General features: G+C 46.9%; 2 protein-coding genes across 2 annotated transcripts; one reads left to right on the plus strand and one right to left on the minus strand.

Moving 5' to 3' along the window:
• Positions 1–191: 191 nt before the first annotated feature.
• Positions 192–7,800, minus strand: LOC135378228 (uncharacterized). The gene is made up of 2 exons (XM_064611181.1): positions 7,695–7,800; positions 192–5,861 (listed from the first exon to the last, which is right to left on the minus strand). Exon 2 carries the CDS (start codon positions 5,812–5,814, stop codon positions 331–333), a length of 5,484 nt encoding a protein of 1,827 aa, XP_064467251.1. The 5' UTR covers positions 5,815–5,861; positions 7,695–7,800; the 3' UTR covers positions 192–330.
• A 5,146-nt stretch (positions 7,801–12,946) lies between these two features.
• Positions 12,947–15,849, plus strand: LOC135378229 (acanthoscurrin-1-like). Its single transcript, XM_064611182.1, has 3 exons — positions 12,947–13,033; positions 14,324–14,746; positions 15,763–15,849. The coding sequence occupies exons 1-2, from the start codon at positions 13,022–13,024 to the stop codon at positions 14,723–14,725; spliced, it is 414 nt and encodes a 137-aa protein (XP_064467252.1). The 5' UTR covers positions 12,947–13,021; the 3' UTR covers positions 14,726–14,746; positions 15,763–15,849.
• The last annotated feature ends 2,784 nt before the right edge of the window (positions 15,850–18,633 follow it).

Genomic DNA, 18,633 nt, shown 5'->3' on the forward strand with positions numbered 1-18,633 from the left:
TAGGGTGGATATTCATAAGCTTAAGCTCGTAGTGTTGTTTGGCGCACACGTTCGATGGCCACTGGTTTCAATTATCATTGAAGACTGAAGTCTTACAAGGTGGGACGCCGATAGGGATTTGGGTGCCACACATTGATCAAGCGTTGTTGCCCATGATCGCACACGCGAAGCCCCGAATGATTACAATCGAAGAGCAGTTATTAATCACTTTATTGCATTTTGTTTACCTATTACGGCCATTGCAACTGGTGTTTTTTCGCTTGTAGTTCTCTCGTCCTGGGTACGATCCTCCGATTCCATTGCTTCACTTAGGCAATTATAACAGCATTGCTAACGTTTCTGACTTTCAACACCATTGCTTCGTCCGAAGAACGACGGAGACGCTGGCGAAGGCGGAGAGACGTATCCAAACTCATCATATGGTACGTCGTATCGTGGGACAATTTCTTCCGTTTTCCTAATTATTCTAGTCTTACTGGCCACCCTAATCAGTTGAGCCGGAGGTGATTGAGCTTTTGCCACTTCGTAGATCTTTATCACTTGATCATCGGGACCAGCTCCTTCTTCCTTGTACGTTTTGGATTTTAGTTTCCTGACCTTCACCGGTGTAGCTTTGCCTGCCTCAATAGTGAAGTTCATGGTGCCTCCCTTGCCGTTTTCTGCCGCAAATCCTTGCTCGTTTTGCTGTCGATCGTTCATTTGTTCAATTGACCAAGACGCACGCACGGCTGCAGGATACGATTTGGCGTTCTTGTTGTCGCGCTGCGCGATGGAGTATAGTATTTTTGCAACTGGAGGGCTCAAAGCTCTGTCAATGGAGATTCGTTCAGGCGATTTCGAACCTCCATTTTCGCCGACATGCGAATACCTGCTGACGTGTATCTTCGGTACAGCCGCTGCCTGCTGCTGCTGGGAAGTAGTGGGAATAAGAACAGGCTGCGGAATCTTTGGGGGGCTTGAATTAACGATAATGATTTTTTCTCTTGTTTCTGTCTTCCGCAGAGGTGGAGGACCGGCATAGTACAGTGGTTGCGACGGCCGGCGTCGTTCTAAATGTCGTTCTGGTAGATAAAAATTCCGCTCTGTGTCTGGTAGTTGGGTGCGAGACATTCTCATGCCCATTTCATAATCAGGCGCCATGTAAAAGCTATCAAAAGCGACTTGAGATCCTCTTGGTGGCGACATTCTATGCTCTGCGGGGTAGGCTCTGTCCCCGTACCATGGTGGGCAAAGGTTGTACGGCTGATAAGGAGGCCTTGATCCCATCTCTCGTTCTGGCGAGGAAACCCTCCTGTCCCTTCCGAGATCTGCTCCCCTGGAAGGCGGTCGCATGTCATAGTAATTTGGACTTGACACTCTCGGCACTGGCATGCGGTAATCCTCCATGTAAGGCGGCCTGCTCAAGGCCTCGCCGTTTCGAATGAAATTGTCGTTATAATACTGCTGGGAAGTGCGCCGCCCCTCTGTTTGACGATCAGGAGGAGGAGTCTTATCAGGTGAAACATTCGTCCTACCCCTGTCAGGCGAAGGTGACCTGTTCCTCTCTTGTTCAAATACTGTAGTGTGCGATAATTTCACGTTCACCTCACAATCAGCTGCTCGAGAATCCGGTCGATTGCCGTCACGACGATACGAGACGTTATTGGGAGCCTCGCCATTTGGATGTGGACTACCATTACAATTAGGTCTGGAGAGATGTCGCTGGTCTGTCTGCCGATCAGGTGAGGTACTGCACCTACCTTTGTCGTGCGTCAGTAAGTCACTCTGAGACACTTCCACCTTCACGTCATGTGAAATCTCTTTAAATTCATGCTCAGATGGCCCTTTCTCCTTTGCCTCCCGCTCAGGAGAACGTGGTCTCTTATCGTTGTCTTTACCGTGCAATTGGGTATGGGAATACTGTACATTTACCTTATAAACGGGAGGCTTGGTAAATGATCGCATCTCGTGAAGATCCTTACTAGATGGCCTTGTATGACGTCGAGGGTCAGGGACAGGGTAGTCTGTATCTCTTGGGTAGGACCTCCGTCGTTCAGGTTCAAAACAATTTGGACGCGATCGCCGATGCAATTCTTCGTAGTCGTCGTATTCGCTATAACGTGAGCGTCTCGAATAGTCGATATCATAGTCTGGTGATTGAGACCTACGTCTTTCGTCGAGACCGTTGTAATCGCCTCTTCTCCGGCGAGCTGCTCTGTCATCATCGTAGTCATCATCTACCCTAGAACGCGAGTGACGCATTCGACGTTCTGGTCTATCATCCTCGTAGTCATCTTCTAGCCTAGAACGAGAGTGACGCATTCGACGTTCTGGTCTATCATCCTCGTACCCATTATCTGCCCTCGAGTACGAAGAACGTCTTCGCCTTTCCTGTCGGTCGTCATCATAGCTGTCGTCCGCCCTGGATCGAGACGGACGCCTACGACGTTGGCTTTCTCTCTCTAATGGTATATAACGAGGCGAAAGTTTTTCGTTCATATAGTCATCCTCGTCTTCGTCGCATTCCTCTGTCGCGTCTAGGTGGTGATCTTCCTCAGAATATTCGTCATCCCCATCGTCTAGGCTTCGACGAGTACGACGAGAACGAGGCATTGACTTCCGTCTTGGTCTACGCCAAGCACGCTCACGGGACTTAGCAGGCAACGCTGCAGTCTGGCTTCGAATACGTGTTAACGGGCGTTTCCCACGATCCTCTGTCTTACGACTCCACCATTCCGTAGCGAGTTTCTTCAGCTTTTCTGCTTTTGACATCGGTTTTTCCAGTGGAAAAGGTACTAATAACTGGGTAGAGGCTACGGCAGTTACATTTGTGGCAGGCGGTCCCAGGGCTCCCGCTTGGGTAACATACGGAAAGCCAGCATCATTCACAGTCTGAAGCTGCAATAGAGGGTGTATCCCTGGTTGACTTGCTGCATGAGGTTGCATGTATGTTTGCTGGGGAGCTGGGGATATCTGTGGTTGAAATTGGTTACAGGACAACTGCGGTTGCAGCCCAAAAGCTGATGAACGCGGTTGCGTATCGTAAGGAGGAACTAGTTGCTGCGGGTACGCTGGTGCTTGTGGAGGAATCTGATACGGCGGAGTTGAGTGCGGGCGACCCAGATTTTCACGGCTTTGAGATATCTTGACTGTAACGTGACCCACCTCTGCCAAGTTCCGCTTTGATCTTTCTTTTTCGCTGTTCCATATCCGGTCCATTTTCTCATCTATTTGTTTTAGCATTTCGTCCCTCTCCTTCTCCTTCATTTGTGTGATGGTTCTCTCCAACTTCTCCCGTTCTGCTCGGTCTCGTTCGCGGCCGTGCTCACGTTCATACTCACGATCTCCTCTTCTCCACCTTTCCTCACTTTCACGATCCCGCTCCCCTCGTCTCCGCCTTTCCCCGTATTCGTGATCTCTTCCCCTGCCCATGTCGTCGTCCTCTAGCTCACGTTCTGACCTCCTCCTTTCCCTCGATCGTTCTATCTCACCTGTTTCTACATATCTACTGCTCTTCTTACGACAACAGGAACTTTCCGATCTTTCCGATTTCCTACGCCTGGAACTTTTTCTCTTGGGAGCGATTCCCTCATCCTCTCCTTCACTTTCATCATCGTCTTCATAACCTTTTTGGTGTTTCCTTCCTTTGCTTTTCTTCTTCGAATGTGTTTCCTCTTCATCATCGTCGTCAGAGCTTTCTGCTTTCTTGCTCTTCTTTCCACGTTTCTTCTTTGAACCCGATGTTTTGGAGTCATCGTCTTCCTTTGCTGACTTTTTCTTATACTTTCCTTTCTTTTTCTCACTACTTTCCTCCTTATCCTCCTCTTCCTTTGTATCTTCGATCGCAGATTCCTCACCAGTATCCTCTTTTTTCTTTTGTTTTACGATTTCCCTGGATTTCGTTGACGCTTTTCTTGAAGGCACAGATTGCAGCAACGGTGGTTCTTGCAGCACACTAAAATCTTCAGTCTTTACAGAAGATTCTCCCTTGCGATCTAATCCAGTGAGTTGTTGTCTGATCCGTTGGATAACCCGCTCCGCTCTGTTAAGGAGACCAGTGTTTTCTCGTTGAGGGGGTGTTGGTTGACGTTTCATAGCCGAAACCGTAGCAGGTTCCCTGTCTGAGCTCGCCTCAAGAGAAGATGTCATTTGCAGGTCTCTCCGATTTTCATCGCCCTCATAAATTCCCAGTTTTCGTAACATGTGTGTTTGCTTTGACACTTCTTGTGTGTGCACTTGTTGTCTCCTGTCGAAACTTTGCATTCTTGTTTGACTCTGCTGCGGGACAGTGTTTTGTCTGTTAGAACCAGCTGAAATACATGGTAATCCCGACGTAGGACTTCTGCCGTTATAGGGCATTACTGTGAGTGACACTTGGTGTCCAGCTGGAGGCAAAGGTGATAATTGAACTGATAGCTGTGGGACCATTTGCGCACCTGCCGAGACAGTTGCCTGCCCGGGTTGCTGCGAAAGCCGGTTTGCTGCGAAAGGCGCTTGCATAGACGTCTGTTGGCCCATCTGTGGAGACAGCTGTCCTGTCGTCTGTTGAGAAAACTGCTGTGGAACGTGCTGAGGCATCTGTTGTGGCACTTGCTGGGGCATCTGCTGGGGCATCTGCTGGGACACTTGCTGGGGCACTTGCTGGGGCATCTGCTGGGGCATCTGTTGGGGCATCTGTTGGGGCATCTGTTGGGGCATCTGCTGGGGCATCTGCTGGGGCATCTGTTGGGGCATCTGCTGGGGCATCTGCTGAGGCATCTGCTGAGGCATCTGCTGAGGCATCTGCTGGGGCATCTGCTGGGGCATTTGCTGGGGCATTTGCTGAGGCATTTGCTGAGGCATTTGCTGAGGCATTTGCGCAGTCCCAAATGGTGCCATTTGTGGAGCCATTTGCTGTGGTGGCATTATGTGGACGGACAACTGTGTGTTGGAAACCTGTGAAGCCGGAATCTGTGGTGGTGCCATGAATGGAGACACAAACTGCGGAAATGCCATTGGTATGTATGTTAAAGACGGCATTCCAACTACGGCTGGAGTTTCGCCTCTATCTTCTGCTTGATGTGCGCCTTCCATGATGGCACGAGAACACCTGCTCGGTGAAAGGGGGCGACCGGCTGGCAACTCCCCCATTGGACGACTACGTGTGGGAGCGTATCGACCCTTGTCATCCTCCATATCTTCACGGTACATTCTGTCTGAGTTTCTGTCCACGCCGAAGCCACGAACGTGCGTCATCAATCGCTCCATTTCGTCGTAACCAGAGTCGGGAGATGCCCTTGGGTCTTTTGGCTTGTCCAGACCAGCGCGGTAGAGGTCTTCAGCGGCTGGGTTACATCGTCCGTGCCCGCCTTCGTCAGTGTCGTCATAAAAGAAGTCATCAGGCCGCCTGACCTGAGTCGGTGATCCTCTCGTGTCCATGAAATCTCTGAAGGAATCCCTCCTCACCTCTCCGTCAGAATCACGTCTCCCACGGCGATTCCCTCGCTCCCTGCTTTTGCTTCGCGTAACGCGTTTTCCTTTGCGCCCTTTGTCGTCGTCGTCGTCGCCATCATTGTCGCCTGGCTTTGTTTGAAGGTACATTTTGGCTCTGAGAAGTTGACCTCCAATGTTTTCTTCGTATGTCTTCACAGCCGCCAAGTATTCTTTCCTTTTACCTTCATCCTTAAATGGGATGTTGTCGAGCATCATAGAGATCCTCTGTTCAATTTCTGATTGTTTGCCTCCATCTCTAGCTACAAGGGCGCCTTCCTCAGGGGCCGCATCAGCAGCATTAGCCTGGGCGACCCCGCCTGTTTGAGCGGCATCCGCAGCAGGTGCTCCAGTAGTATTAGACATACTGTATACTCTTTTGAACTCAAGATGAACTTGTTCAAGATGTATACCTGCAAGCGTATTATGCATAGTCATAAGCGTTTGGCACCTAAGGCGCTTTTGTTCTATACGATAAATAATCTGCCTTTTCAGAAAGCTGGCACCACCGCGCGGCTAACCCGCAAAATAAATTGGTAGGCCTGAGCGTAGCGCGTGAGCATGTTCTCTTCGTATCCACAATGGACATGCAAGGCTATTTTGGTTCTAATATCAAGGCCGCAGAGCCCCAGGAAGCAACATCTTCTACTTAGGACACTCATTCTTTCATCACAAGCTTGATGAAGATAATAAGCAGTTTTCTGTGCTGCAGCAGAGAGCAAATACAGGACTTCTTGCGTGCGCCGGATCTGCTACGTCCACTGCAAGCGGACGTAGCAACAAATAGAATACAATTGCAACATTGATGTCAGCGAGCTGCCAAATAGAAGTTTCGTGCGACATTTTAAAGCACGCCGCTTTTTATACCTGCCATCGATGGAACTGCATAAACCGTACGTTGCCATTCAGATGTGAAGCAATTGGCGTAGACGGTGCACGACAATTTTTACGGTGCTGCTAGGATAGACAATTGACTATACGGTTTATCAGCGTTGGGGGACAAGAAATGTTGTTCGACCTTCTGCAGCTGTGCCCGGCAGTTTTCAATCCCGGGAAAAAAGGGACGCAGCAGCAGGTAAACGTAGGTGCGTATGTTCAGTGTTCGTGATATCGTCTGAGATATCATAATATGCGTGTACCATTAGGAAATAAAAGTGAAGAAGTCCGTACTGCCTTTGTGTTGCTGAATTAATGCAGGTGAGTAAGGTACCCCAAAAGTTGAACAAGATCTGTTCAAAAAGCTGTTTCACGCGTAAAACTTGTGTAGCATACTGCGGATCAAAAACATGCAACAAAGAGTTGCAGCCAAAGTTGAAGACAACTGTCGTGGGTCTAGACCGAGAGCCCAGTCCGCGCCCGAAGGCAAAAGAACTGGGATCATGCAGGATCCCGTCTGCAGGCTCCGGTTTTCTGTTGTGGGACGCGTTTCCAGACTTTAAAAAAATCAGTGCCTCGCCCTGATTTTCGGGCCAGTGCTGTCCGTTGCAGCGCCCTACTGGCCCTACTTCGAATGCTAGCTTCAGCTTCACGTGCCTACCAATTTGCTTCGCCACACCAACAAAACGGCTGCTCCGTGCCTACCAGATCGTTTCGGCATTCTGCCGCGCGGTGCGCAGCGGTCTTGCGTATGCACTGTACACATTTCTGGAAAAGGCGGCTCCAATATCGAAGCATTGTTACGGACGCGCCAAGCACTTCTGAGCATATTCTGTGCTGTTGTCAACTACATGAGCGGACATTAAGTGACCCAGACCTTCCTTGTAACATAGGCCAGAGTGAGCTTCGTGACACAATCGAGACACATGTCATACGAGAACTGAATCAGAAGGCAAGTCAAGTCCAAAACCATATGGTGGAAATGACAACGCGCAAGTTATTTCGACTGTCCCGACTCCGTACATTTCGTTCCAAACAAAGAACCCTACCGTTCCCCACTCATGTGGGTCGCAATTTAAAAGATGAGGCTGACATATTCCAAGCTGTCCATCAGCTATTTAACGCATTGGCAATGTCTTCCGGTTGCTATCACCTAGCGAGAGCAAAGAGCAACAAATAATTATGTTTCAAGGAATCTGTTCAGTTCAGTGCGAAGTACGAAAGGCACGGCAGATTACGGGAGTGCTTTACTTGCTCAAAACTGTCCGTATGACCAACGTCCCACATTCGATTTCGCTAAGAACTATGAGCGTAACGCCGAAACAATGAAGTAGTAAAATCCGATATGATTTTAAGTAGAGGAGGCTTACATTGAGACGAATTTTGTTGATTCCCGACGGGAACGCACGGCCGTCCGTGCCCCAATTTTGGAAGAGCGGCTGCAGCGCACGCTTTGGCACGTGCCACTCAACGCCTGCAAATAATGACAATACCTTCTTCTTCTTCCTCTCAAAAGATGGCAATACCTATGAGAATAACTATATGTTCCTCGAGACAAATGTAGTTTTATATAATATATGTAAGTTGGGATTAGCAACAGTGAAAGAACGCGCAAATCCTAAAGGTGTGCGAAGTGAAACGAGGGCATAATACAGTTAAATGGGATGAGGACAGAACGGCGCAATACTTGAGCTGACAGGTCGGTTTTCGGATGCTCACCTGAGAAAGTAAGCTGGTAAGCTTTGTGGTACACGAACCATCGCTATCACTAGACCACCAGAGGTCAGCATCATGGAGACACAGCCAGAGCTCGGCCCAGACTCAGACAGATTCTGCACACAGCAGAACGCCGCACCAATTCTCGAAAAGCTTAAAATTGCAGCCACAGAGCCTATCTCGGGTGCTCCATTTCTAGGTAGAAGATTTGATGTGAAGGGCAAGGCATTCTCTGCAATGGCGTCACTCAGTGTCTTGTCGTACGTTGATCGATACGATCTCCGAAAAACAGATACGACTCACGAGTCGATGGGAATGATTCGTAAAGCGCTTGTCCGCAGTTTTAGTTTGCAGACGAAGAGTCACCGAGAACGACCCCACCGATGCGGAAAGTCAAGCGGGACGCCATATCTGCAAGCACAAATCTTAACTTCATTTACTCGTATCATAAGTTAGGTTCCAGTTACTTTATGAGCATGAAACGCGTGTTCCCAGCATTTATTCATCGACTGCCTTCAACTGTCCATGAGGACTACAGTCCGGTGGTTCAGGGCACATACGAAGCATATATTCACTAAGGCTTAGGCGTCCATACGGGGGAAGTCACACACGGTGTTCATTGCACTACGCCTCGTCAACAGTCCGATGTGCTTCAGAACATTCGCTACTGTCCCTGTGGTTGCCGCCCAGCCATGATTTCGGGAAGTTCCAGCCCAAAATCGTTCGCAGTGCACGCCGTGAGCGAACGATATTGTTTCTCTGGTTGTCATCAATCTTGTTTGTAAGCACACGCTCTGCGCATGCTCCAGCTGAATGAGAGCACGCAAGCGCGCACGAAAGAAGTCCGATAAATTCGAAATGAGTGAAATTCCGATATTTTTCGTAGACGGTGAGAGATCTCCGACTCAGCTTACGCATGCGCACTTTACGGAAAGCTGAGTCGGAAAGTTATCGGAGGAAGTGGCTTATCCAGAATCCCAAACGTGGAGGGGTGTTGGAAAAAATTGGGGGCGGGGCATTATTATAGTTACGCCATTACAGCTTAACATATCATTACCGACAAATGTCTAAAGCTGAAATCGCAAGGGCACCATGTAGGTGGTACACAGGTGAAAAAGCTAGGGGGGTGTCACTGAACATTTGGGGGGTGAGGGGGTGTAGGGGGGTCTGGATAAATCACTGATCGGAGGAGCAGAAGTGGCCAACTAAAAATCCCTACACTGGAACGGAGATATTACGGGAGTTCTCTATTGTGGTGGCTTTACTTGGTCCATCAGCATGGCCTGCGCGACGGGAGCTTAGAAAAGAGGCGAACTTGAGTATAGGTGTTTTGCTGGAACTAAAAGTCGCCAATGCTAGAATGTTAATGGAAGGCTGCGGGCCAGGTATAAATGAGGTCATTCAATCCTGAGACCAAAGGAGAGTCGACGCAATGGAAATACAAGGCTGCAAACTTCACCGCTTCCTGAGAAGCAGTGAGCCCCTGGAGCCACTATCACTACATATCCAAGATACCGTGGCACGACCTCTACCTTTATGTTTTGAACCACGTGACTTTCTGTGCACGAAGACCCTACCCCAACAACACTGTATATCATCTGGATGTACGAATAATGTCCTAACGGATTCGTACGTCCGAACGATATCACATAGATATCCATCGGACGTGCGAATTCCTTAGGACATCAGGACGGTGTTCTTGCGGTAACTAATGGAAAGAACGTCATGGGCGGTTCACTTTTGTACTCTTACTTCCCTGCTTCTGCTGGCATGACAAGCAGACTGACGTGAACTGCATAGAACCCGCCGATGTCTGAAGGATATTTGCCGCAAGAAAGTTTTTTGTATCATCAACCGTTTCCGAAATACTCAGCTGCGGGGTTATCGTGAAGTGATTGAAACCCTATAAGAAAAGTACCTCCAGAAAGTACCTTCGCTACCAAGTCAGGAGAAGTTACAAATGAACAGTTATTATAGTTACTCTGTGTCCCGGGAGTTAATATTTTTAGAATGCGTTCTAATGGATATCCTAACATTTCCCCGCACATTCTCGGAATAGCAAGCCGACCCTCGTCTGGCTGACCTTTCCTTTCTTTTTCTCAATAAACATATTCCTCCCCCCCCCCGCACATTACCATGCACAATGACATAAACCTACAATGTTTCCCGTGTCATGTAATTGTATATTGCTTGCTGAACGACATATAATATGGCGGTTGCATATTATGTCATATTTCAGAGCCGTTTGAATCGTCTTTAACGTTTGCCGTTTCCCTTCTCTTCTCTCATTTCTTATTTTTATTTTATTTTATTTTATTTTATTTTTTTGCCACTGCCACGTTATTTCAAGAGGGAGGTCATGGGCCCAAGACCAGTGTTCCAGCTACACATCTAAGTATTGCTTAGATGCAATGCAACAAACACCGTACTGCAAAGGCCTGAGTCTGGGCACAAGCAGAAGGACGACACCAACACTGTTTGTGCCCAGACTGAGGCCAACTGCCCTGTCACCGGCTGTGCTGTCTGAGGTTTTCCCTGGGTTTTCCGAAGACTTTCCAGACGAATGTCGGCACAGTTCCCCCTGAAGTCGGCCCAAGACGCATACTAACCCCATTGTCCCCCATTCCTTCTTGCTGTCCTCTCTCCATCTGTCCACGTCTGCACGCCGCTCGTAGCCACAGTTGCTTCGTGGCGCTAACAGGGAATTTAAAAAAATGAGGCCAACTGTGGACATCTAAGTTACTAGGCTGCGTTTAGGCAGCTTCGTGCTACGCAATCAGTGGATTCGGCTAGCACCACCAGCACCCGGAAGGAATTTCTCAACAGAACGCGCCACAAGTAGCCAGCGGATTGAACAAAGAAGAAAACACAATTAGATGCCACATGCATCCGTGTGTCATCAACACTGTTTTGAAGACACTAGCGTGAGAAATAACTCAGCGGCCAGTCGTGCTCATTTTTAATTTCTTCTTATACTTGCATAAAATGCTAGAGTCTGGAAACTTGTCTCTTGGAGATGCTAGAAGTTGTGCGTAATAAAAATAAGGGACAGTATATTGCAGTCTATGATCGGCTGTTCAGCGCTGAGACAATGAACAGCACAACGAAGAGCTGTCTGCACATATAGTGTAGATGAGCTGTGGGTATAGCCAGCGAATTTGCCGAAATAACATTCAGCGACTTAGAGCACACATTTTCACGGAACATGGCTTTCTTAACTGGCAAAGCAGGAAGTTTTAACCATCCCATGAAAAAATGCATACGTGTGTGTGTGCACTTTTAAAAACATGTGTATGGCTATGGTGGCATACTGCAATGACCCATGCGAAATACCTGAGTGTGTACAGGTCAGCGTACGTTCCAACTTCCAATAAGAAATGTGCATTTTATTTGTAGAACGTTTTTCAGACAATTTACGTATTTATACAGTTCCAAGCTACGCAAAAGCTTCCGGAACAACATTCGCGGTATCATAGTATTTCTGCATAATTTGTGCATAGTTAGACGTTTCGCGCCGCATATTTGCATACATGTTTTGCAAGATTTTTGTGCAAAATGTCTCGGGCCCTAGTTGCTACGATACCAAGACACCAACAAAAGTATTCAAGACACAGTGTGTAGGAGACAAGGACGGACAGGGACAGTCTTTTTTCTCCTCCGTGCGCTCGTTCAGTATGGTGGAGTTCAACCAACACGCTCCACAACTACTTTCGCAGTACCTCTAGTACAGTATTTAAGATACAATATCTCAATAAAAGCATATGTTTGATTTTTCCCACCCACGCACGCTGTTGACCTATAACACCAAAGAGCCCTTTAGCACATGATCCCTAACGACTTAAATATCATGTCAATGATGAGGACGGTGCCAAGGAGAAGAACAGGCTCTGTTCGAAATATCGGCGTGGCTCTTCCACAACGTTTCGTGCTGACGGTGCTGTCTTGTCCCTTAGAGCAACTAGTAATCCAGACTGTGTTGAATTTATAACACAACACATGGCGATGTAGTCAAGAAACATGAAACGGGACCCTTTGCAGACATGTTTAGTGGAATTTAGTAACTTTTGCATGAAATCCGCATCTATACCTCATCTGGAGCAGTACGGAGTGTCAATACTCAATCCTCGTGGCAATTCCCCATGATCTTCCAAGTCGGCAATATAGCAACCCCTGCCTTGAGACGAAAAAAGATTTTGCTTTTTTTTTTTCGACTCCCTGTGCCAGGTTCCGCTGGTAGACATCCCGACAGATTGTCACTGCTCCGATACGAAGAACGTGTCATTACCATCCAACAAAGTCACACGTCAACCACATCGTAAAAAAAAAAAAAAAGAAGGAGAAATTACGCGTCGTCCGCACTTCCTCGAAGCGCAAGTCATATCATTGTCATTCAGCTATAGACAAATGAAACAACAAAAGGGGTGAAGAAAGCAAACCAGGAAATTGCTCTCTTCCTCCAAAGAGTGAGCATCATCGGAAGTCCATCGAGAAATGTCGGCAGGAATACTAAGCGGTCATTAGTTTAGAGCCGCATGCCCTCATTATTTTCGCATAACAATCGTGCCGCGGTACCTTTATAAAGTGTGTATGTATATCGAGCACGAACATAAGGGTTGCTTCGGATATTTTTACGCGATAAGGCGTGAGTATGAATGACCGTTTTATCTTTTTTGGTGCCCGAAGTCACGCTGAGGCGGGACGATTGTTCCAGAAAAAGAGCAACCGTCGACACGGTCAGGACCTGCATGAGACCAAAAAGTAAGATGAAGATTCGCGGAAAGGGAATATCAAATGGGCCAGACCGTTGGCAGACGCTAAAGTGAAAGTTAGAAGAAGTAAAAAGAAACAAACTGGAAAGTAGAGGGAACTGGTGAAAGCGTCGTCAGAAATGATGGCACGGGGCGTGTGGAAGGTATATAAACCCGACGACAGCTGTGCTTTTGCAAGCAGAAGCAGCAGTCCTGCGAACTCGCTAGAAAAGATGAAGGCTTTGGTGAGTATAGCCAAGCACGTTCCAGTGGTTGCGATGTATAGCGCATAGAACGACGGCCATAGTGTGTAAGGTCTAAGCCACGCCAAACTTTTTTTTCTATAAATTGCCATTCATTACCACAAACTGCATTCCCTTATGTCAGTAAGCCGAATGATTCAATCGTTTGGCTTGCTTGACCGATTATCGGTCTCGGTATATCGAACTCTACCCAGAGTTGTCCAGTTTTTGTCGGGAGTTTTACACAACTTCCATTCTCAAGACACAAACCGACCTTTATCAAATGCATTCACTGCTTCATGAATATTTCACTTCTGCACAAGGTGCGAATTCTGTGCCGATTGACTTCCTATGAATATTTCATGCACTATTTTCGGAATATTTTCGCGTTTTGAGCGTGCTCTGCACTTGCACACGTTTCAGTGTATTATTTATGCAAATACGCAACGATAAGTAAAAACAGATGGTGATAAGCATAACCAAACAGAGCCAACAAGATGAGGAAATGGAACATTTAGGCTTGTGCAATTATAGTATAACTGAGCCACCGCTTCTGGCGGGGCTTCTCGTAGTAATAAATTTAATATATTGCAGGTACTTTAAATCGTGAATCCAAATCATATATGTTATTTATTAGTTGTATCGGCCTTAACTCTGGAATACTCCTGTGGTATCTGTAGTGATTCCCAAATTATCGCAACGTTATCACTCAAACCTATTTCGTTCCATAATTAAGGGTGTACTTTCCTCAAACAGGAGCTGTGCGAGTTACTGTTTCGTGATTTCGATTAAAAACTTTTCCATATCTCAAATTTACTTTTAGGTCCTCTCTGAAACGACTTTTGTATTGCTACGTTTCATATGACTGCTTTTGCTGTTTATATTTGCGTTGATGAGATGCTTCAGTAGTTGGAGACCAAGCTTTGGTGCTAGCTATATGCGACTCGTATACTCGAAAATTGATTGCTCGTTATAAGGTGCGTTTGGGCCTGTGTAAGTGTACTGTATACGCAACAATTTATGATTATTTAGCAGCATGACGGCAGGACTAACACATGACGAGGACACACGCAGCAACTGCCTCTAACAACTGAGTTGTTTGAGGCAGTCGCTGCGTTCGACCTTTCAGTGCAATTCATAGAGCACATTCCAACTTCAACTATGCGAATAGCTATCGATATTTTTGACAGACCGCACAGCGCATAATTGGGAATCTATACAATTAATGGGACTAATGTCACCAGATTTTTCATTCTAATCTTGTTAACTAACAGAATAATGTGTCTCCTCCAGATCGTCGTCTCCGTATTGGCCGTCGTGGTCGGCATTGCTTTTGCCGGTGGTTTTGGCGGCGGTCACGGAGGTGGCAGCAGCTTCGGAACTGCCATCATACTCAAGGGAGGCGGAGGCGGAGGCTTCGGTGGTGGACATGGTGGAGGTTTCGGCGGAGGTTTCGGCGGAGGCTTCGGCGGAGGATTTGGTGGAGGCGGAGGCGGCGGCAAGGCAGTCAGTGGACCCACCTACCTAGTGAAAACAGTCCACCACGTCAGCAAGATCCACGGTGGAGGAGGCCTGATTGGCGGTGGTGGTGGTGGTGGGTTCGGCGGTGGAATTGGTGGAGGATACGGAGGCGGCGGTGGAATTGGTGGAGGATATGGAGGCGGCGGTGGTGGCGGCCATGGCGGATGGTGGTAAACCATATACGACAGAGGAATTGTGAGTACAGCCAACCTCGCTGCGTGCTGCTGTTTGTATTTGCAGGTGCCTACCTTGTAATGTCGCACATTTTTAGGCATAGTGACCATCAGGAATTATTCCACCCGAATGTACTATTCTCGCAAATGCTAGGTCATACCGACTGACCAGCATGAGCCGCCGTCGAGGGGTTCACACTCTTCCGAGATGGGAGGATCCCCTTCAACTCCGTGCACCTTTCGGTCGCTCTGCGATTCGCGTTCCTGGACTGTTTTGGAAGACGAGTTACACTCTCGTCAACACGGCAGTATGTATCACAGAGAGGCCGAAAGTTGTGCTTCTGTAGAAGCGCGTAGCTCTCATCACAGAAGCGGCTCAAGCTTGTCAGTTTCGACGGCGAAAAAAACGACTGGAATCATTTGCGTTCCCAGGATTTTTTCCACGGAAGGGCAAAAGAGCTTCCAAGTGCGAGGCGTACAACCAGTAGACACTGCTCAACAGAATAACGACAATCGAGGCCTCTTATATGCAAAGGTTCCCGGGAGTAAGAATAAGTTGATGATGATATCTGAGTATAAATCATGAGGACCTGCAAGTAAAGGGGGGACATGCCCCCTCCTCTTCTCGGAACGGCCGTGACGGGAATGGTATAATCGAAAAATCATTCCTGGTGGCAAAAGACTGCGATTGGGTCAACGCTGTAGTCAACGAAAAAATTTTTCAAAAATTCTTAATTAAGCAATTGGCTAGAATTTCAAATTGCCATTTTTGGTGAGTCTCGGCCGTTGCGCTTACACGTGTCAAAATACAAGCGTGATGGGTATTAAGGGAACATCAACCAGAAGCAGCCTACATACTCATCGCGATCTCAAATAAGACTATACACTGTGCGACGCACTATATATCATTGATCATAAAGCGTCACGCGAAGTATAGAAACAATTCAAAGTAATTCGACGCTTCTTATCGAAAACCGTGTTGGTTGGGACTTGGTAGTCATGATGTATGACTTCACTATGCTGCATTGCAATTTACAGGGAGCAGGAAGAAGCCTCATTTGCCATCAGGGGCGTAACAACAACTCGAGGAGCTGCAGCAGAAGTGGATTCCCTTCGCTGGATGTATTATAATTGATCATTCGTGGCTTCACGCCGCGAGGCGACTTTCACTGGACGTGAAGTTGGTGTACATGTTACGTAATAAAAACAAAATGACCTCCGTATAACTATGTGGTCATGTCGGCTGCAAAGTGTTCACACTGAACATCAAAATCGCCTCAAATTTTTATTTTCTCCGTTTCTCTCTTCGCAGTATTTCGAAGCAATTTGCTTCGTATTGCAACGCCCAATAATTTCGAGACCCGTTTCTTCAAAAGAGTGGAAAGAAATCGAGAGACACGGAACACGAAAACAGTACGACAAATTTGTTGCGCTGTTTTCGCGTGTAACTTGTTTCTCGATTTCTCTACATTGTTCGTCATGCACCAGCTAGTCTGCGCTCAATCCATTCTGTCTACAGACAGAATGGATTGACAGACAGAATGGATGGAAAACAGAACAGACCACGCAAAATTCGATGGGAACAATGAATCACATAAGTAGGAAACAAACAAGAACAGAACAACCAGAAGCCTGAACAGAAGTCAGAAAGCACATCCAACACTGTTGTTATGTTTGTAGTTTAACGGTACCCCGCACTGACACAACACTAAAATGGAAACACTACGTTATGAAAACCGAAGTTAAAACCTACATTATTGACAACGTGAGGCAAGTGTTCACATAAGGCGGTTAAAACCTCGCTTGAGCATATGATGTCTTAAATGAACTCTAGTACCATGCAGTGCAAGACTACTATCGATGAGAATAAACTGAACGCCCCAACGTAGCAGAAATGCTCCTGTCCCTTCAAAAGACTGCTCGGAGTGCCTTTACTGGCTTTTCTTCATACGCTGTGCGGCAGATGTCGCCATAGTTCCCTATACAGTCGGCACTGGACGTACAATCCCTCCCCCGGAGCGACGTGCCACCATATCGGCAGGCGAACAGCTCGGTAACAACATCATCATCACCACTGCCTTCAAAACAGACCATATCAGGCGAAGAAATCCCCAACTAGCTCGTTTGAACCACATCACGAAGTAATATTCCCTCGATATGGTCGCCGTTAAAATTAAATACCGTATTTTCCGGTATTTAACGCGCGCTCGTGTATAACGCGCACCCCTAAAAACGGGCCGAATTTGAAAAATATTCGATGCATAACGCGCACCGCAATGGTGCTACAAGCTTTTGTACTGCCACCAGTATACATAATAAACCAAAGCGGTGCATCATATATGCATGTGCTATATTTGAAACACATTTCGTCAAATCCGTTAAACTCCGATGCAACAGCATCGCTGTCATAGCATACTCCAGTGTCCTCTCTGATTTCCGTTTCACGTCCCTTCTCAATCACGCCATTCTTCTGAAATGGATTCGGGATTATTGACCGCTGAATAGCATCCTTAAGCAACATCATTAACCTTTTATGAAGTTCAGTGCCCTTTCGCAGGTGTTCTCAACGGACCCTAAGAGATATGGGAGAAAGCCACAGCACACCCTGGAAGTGGCTAGAATTTGTACGTCACCGACCTGAAAAGGAACTCCGCAGGAAAATATTTCTGTGTCTAACACGCGCACCGTTAGATAACGCGCAGGACCTCTTCAGGGCACTTTTTTTTTATTGTATAACGCGCACGTTATACACCGGAAAATACGGTAGATAACCATTGCTCCAAAAATACACAGCAAAAGTATACAGTAACTTAAGTAACTAATTGCTTCACAGCTCTGTCCGTAGACATCCAGTGACGATTGTTTACAGACTTCCCAGATCTCGGCAGATGATCGATATAGATGCGGTCATCTTGTATAAGTATTTTGCGAGTATCCTGGGAGTAGCTGACTGGTTGCAGCAAATCCTCGCTGAGCAATTTCCCTTCCAGAATAACACTATTCGGTGAGCACGATAACTCTAACGCAGCTATTCGGGCCGTCGCAGGACAGGGGCATCATTGCTCACAACGAGCAGCATGGTGTCGAAATGTTGGCCGATGGCGTACACGTTCCCGCCGACGCTCTCTGTTGATTCGCCAGCTGACGGGGGAGGGTGGGATATATTTATTGGAACAAAAAAATGGGGAGGAAAGGTCAGCCAAACGGCATGTCGGCTTGCTATTTCGAAAAAAAAAGAAAGGAACAAAATAAAATTCAATTTTAAAAGTAAAATAAAAAGAAAAAATTTTGGAAATACAGGATAAACTAACGAAAGGTGAAAGCAAGATGAGATAGATTAAAGACAACGATGACTTGAAAGAAAAAAATGAGGGTAATGCGTACGAGGGTGAGAGGTGAGGGTGGGACACTGCAGAATGAGGACTTGAGTTCACAGGGGCGAGGACTTATGATTGGTTGATGCATGTTTCAGACGATGACCAGGAAGAATTACTTGTGCTTCTTTTGGCGTAGTTTTTCGGTTGTAACATTTCGACCGCTTTACATACATAAAGCTGACACACGCGTCAACTGTTGGCACAATTCTCTACTGAGTGATGCACGTATACTGCCGCGTCATAGTGAAATCTAAACAGAACGCACAAAACGTCGCCTCAAGACGAAAAGTGTGCAGGACGCGCCAGTGATGCATGACTTTTGACCAACACTTTATTTAGCTTACCTACCCGCATTTACATTATACATGCCAAGATGTGAGCGTCTATTTCTAACTCAGGTAGACTATTTTAGACTATACCCTCGAGCACATTTCCGCTTGTGAATTATCCGTCACCGAGATACAGGATGTTCCTTCTCTTTCTCTTTCTGTTTTTTTTTTTTTTTTTTTCGTTACAGATTTTTTATAAAGGA

This window comes from Ornithodoros turicata, chromosome 1 (assembly GCF_037126465.1).
Source record: "Ornithodoros turicata isolate Travis chromosome 1, ASM3712646v1, whole genome shotgun sequence".
Taxonomy (NCBI): Eukaryota; Metazoa; Arthropoda; class Arachnida; order Ixodida; family Argasidae; genus Ornithodoros; species Ornithodoros turicata.